This window comes from Malurus melanocephalus, unplaced genomic scaffold (assembly GCF_030028575.1).
Source record: "Malurus melanocephalus ecotype Western Australia unplaced genomic scaffold, MMel_1.1 scaffold_30, whole genome shotgun sequence".
In the NCBI taxonomy this organism is placed as follows: domain Eukaryota; kingdom Metazoa; phylum Chordata; class Aves; order Passeriformes; family Maluridae; genus Malurus; species Malurus melanocephalus.
Window position 1 is genome coordinate 3384520 of NW_026623262.1, and position 2031 is coordinate 3386550.

The 2031-nt window shown below is 58.0% G+C and overlaps 1 protein-coding gene across 1 annotated transcript; it reads right to left on the reverse strand.

Moving 5' to 3' along the window:
- Window positions 1-662: 662 nt before the first annotated feature.
- On the reverse strand, window positions 663-1763 carry NEUROD1 (neuronal differentiation 1). Its single transcript, XM_057363645.1, has one exon. The coding sequence runs from the start codon at window positions 1761-1763 to the stop codon at window positions 663-665; it is 1101 nt and encodes a 366-aa protein (XP_057219628.1).
- Window positions 1764-2031: the final 268 nt, after the last annotated feature.

Here is a 2031-nt window from a genome sequence, read left to right on the forward strand (position 1 = left end):
AAAAAAAAAAAAAAAAAAAAAAAAAAAAAAAAAAAAAAAAAAAAAAAAAAAAAGAAGAAAACAGAGATTTGCATGGGAAAGAAATTGCCCGGATTGTGCATTTTTTTTTCTTCTTCATCTATTTGAAAAGGAAAGAAGTGCTAAGGCAACATAACTTCTCTAAGCACTTTTCTGCTGGTTTAAATTAGTTAAATCATTTTGTATAAATTAGATATAATTCTACCTTTCCAATATGTATAAAAATTGATGAAGCTGCATGGTTTAAAATAGGAAATTCACGTTATAAAAAGTCATTAAAAATTCTGTACAAAATCACAACAAAATAATTCAGCATGGGAAAGGTAACAAGTAGTAAAACGTTGGTTGAAAAATATAGATCTCATATATATTTTGTAATTGGCCCATCGCTAGTTTAAAAATTGCATAGATCCTAATTATTGCTTGTAATTTTGTTATCCCGATCAGGTAATTGACGCGATCCCAAAGCCCCTACCCCAGTTGACAGCGTCGCTCGGAGGAGCGTTAGCAGAGACAGGGGGTGAGCGGGGGGGACGCGGCGGCCTCGGGCGGCGGCGGGACCCGTCGGGCTGCCCCTGTAAACAAGGCGGTGGCGGGCGGCGGGGCGCGGCGCTGCCCCGGCCCTGGCTGCGGCGCGGGGAGGCTCAGTCGTGGAAGATGGCGTTGAGCTGGGCGCTGAGGACGCGCTCGTGGTGCCCGTGGCCCTCGTAGGRCGCCAGCCCGTCCACCGGGATCTCGCAGCGGGAGGCGGCGGGCGGGAAGATGGCGGCGTGGGCGGGCGCGGCGGCCAGCGCGGCGGCGGCGGCGGGGTAGTGCATGGAGAAGGCGTAGCTCTTGTCGAAGTCGGCGGCCGGCTCGTGCTTGAAGGAGAAGTTGCCGTTCACGCTGAGGGGTGGGCTGAGCGGCCCGTCGAAGGCGGGGCTGGCGCCCTCCGCCAGCCCGCTCTCGAAGAAGGGCTCCAGCGCGGCGCCGTAGGCGTGCGGCGGCTTGAGGTGGAAGAGGTGAGAGCTGTCCATGGTGCCGTAGGGCGGGCTCGGCAAGCCCGGGGACTGGTACGGGTACGGATGCGCCGGGAAGGGCGCGCCCGCCGCCGCCGCCGCCACGTGCGGTGGCACCTCCTGGCTCTGCTCGGGCAGGAAAGTCCGCGGGTTGAGCTGCAAACAGCCGGCCACCAGGTTGGTGGTGGGCTGCGATAGGCCCTTGCACAGGGTCTGCACGAAGGACACCAGGTCCGGGCTCTTGCCCGAGCGCAGGATCTCGGAGAGAGCCCAGATGTAGTTCTTGGCCAGCCGCAGGGTCTCGATCTTGGAGAGCTTCTGCGTCTTGGAGTAGCAGGGCACCACCTTGCGCAGGTTGTCCAGGGCCGCGTTCAGCCCGTGCATACGGTTGCGCTCCCGGGCATTGGCCTTCATGCGCCGCAGCTTGAACCGCTCCATGCGCGCCTTGGTCATCTTCTTCTTCTTGGGGCCCCGCCTCTTGGGCTTCTGGTCGTCGTCTTCCTCCTCCTCCTCTTCCTCCTCCTCTTCGTCCAAGTCGTCCTCCTCGTCCTCCTCCTCGCCGTTCCGCAGCGAGTCTTCCTCGGCCTCGGCGTGCAGACCCTCCAGGTCCTCCTCCTTCTTGTCCGCCTCGTGCTCCTCRTCCTGGGAGCTGAGGCACTCGTCCGTCCAGCTCGGGGGACCCTGCGGCTGGGGCTCGCCCATCAGCCCGCTCTCGCTGTACGACTTGGTCATGATGAGCCTCTGCATCGCGGAGGAGACAGAAAAGAGACCTGTCAGCACYCGGAGCGGCGGCCACACGCGGGGAGAAGTTGCCCGCGCTTCGCTCCCCGGTCCCACCGCCCCCTCCCGAGGGAAGCCCTGGATTCCCCACCGTGCCAGGGCAAACTTTCAATTGTCTCCGCTTTTCTGCCTTGTAATTAAGTTGACATATGTTCAAATGCCATTATGTAACTTGCCGATATTACCGGCGAATATAAGGAGATTATGCGTGCAGGAGGCAGCCAGGGCGGCACGA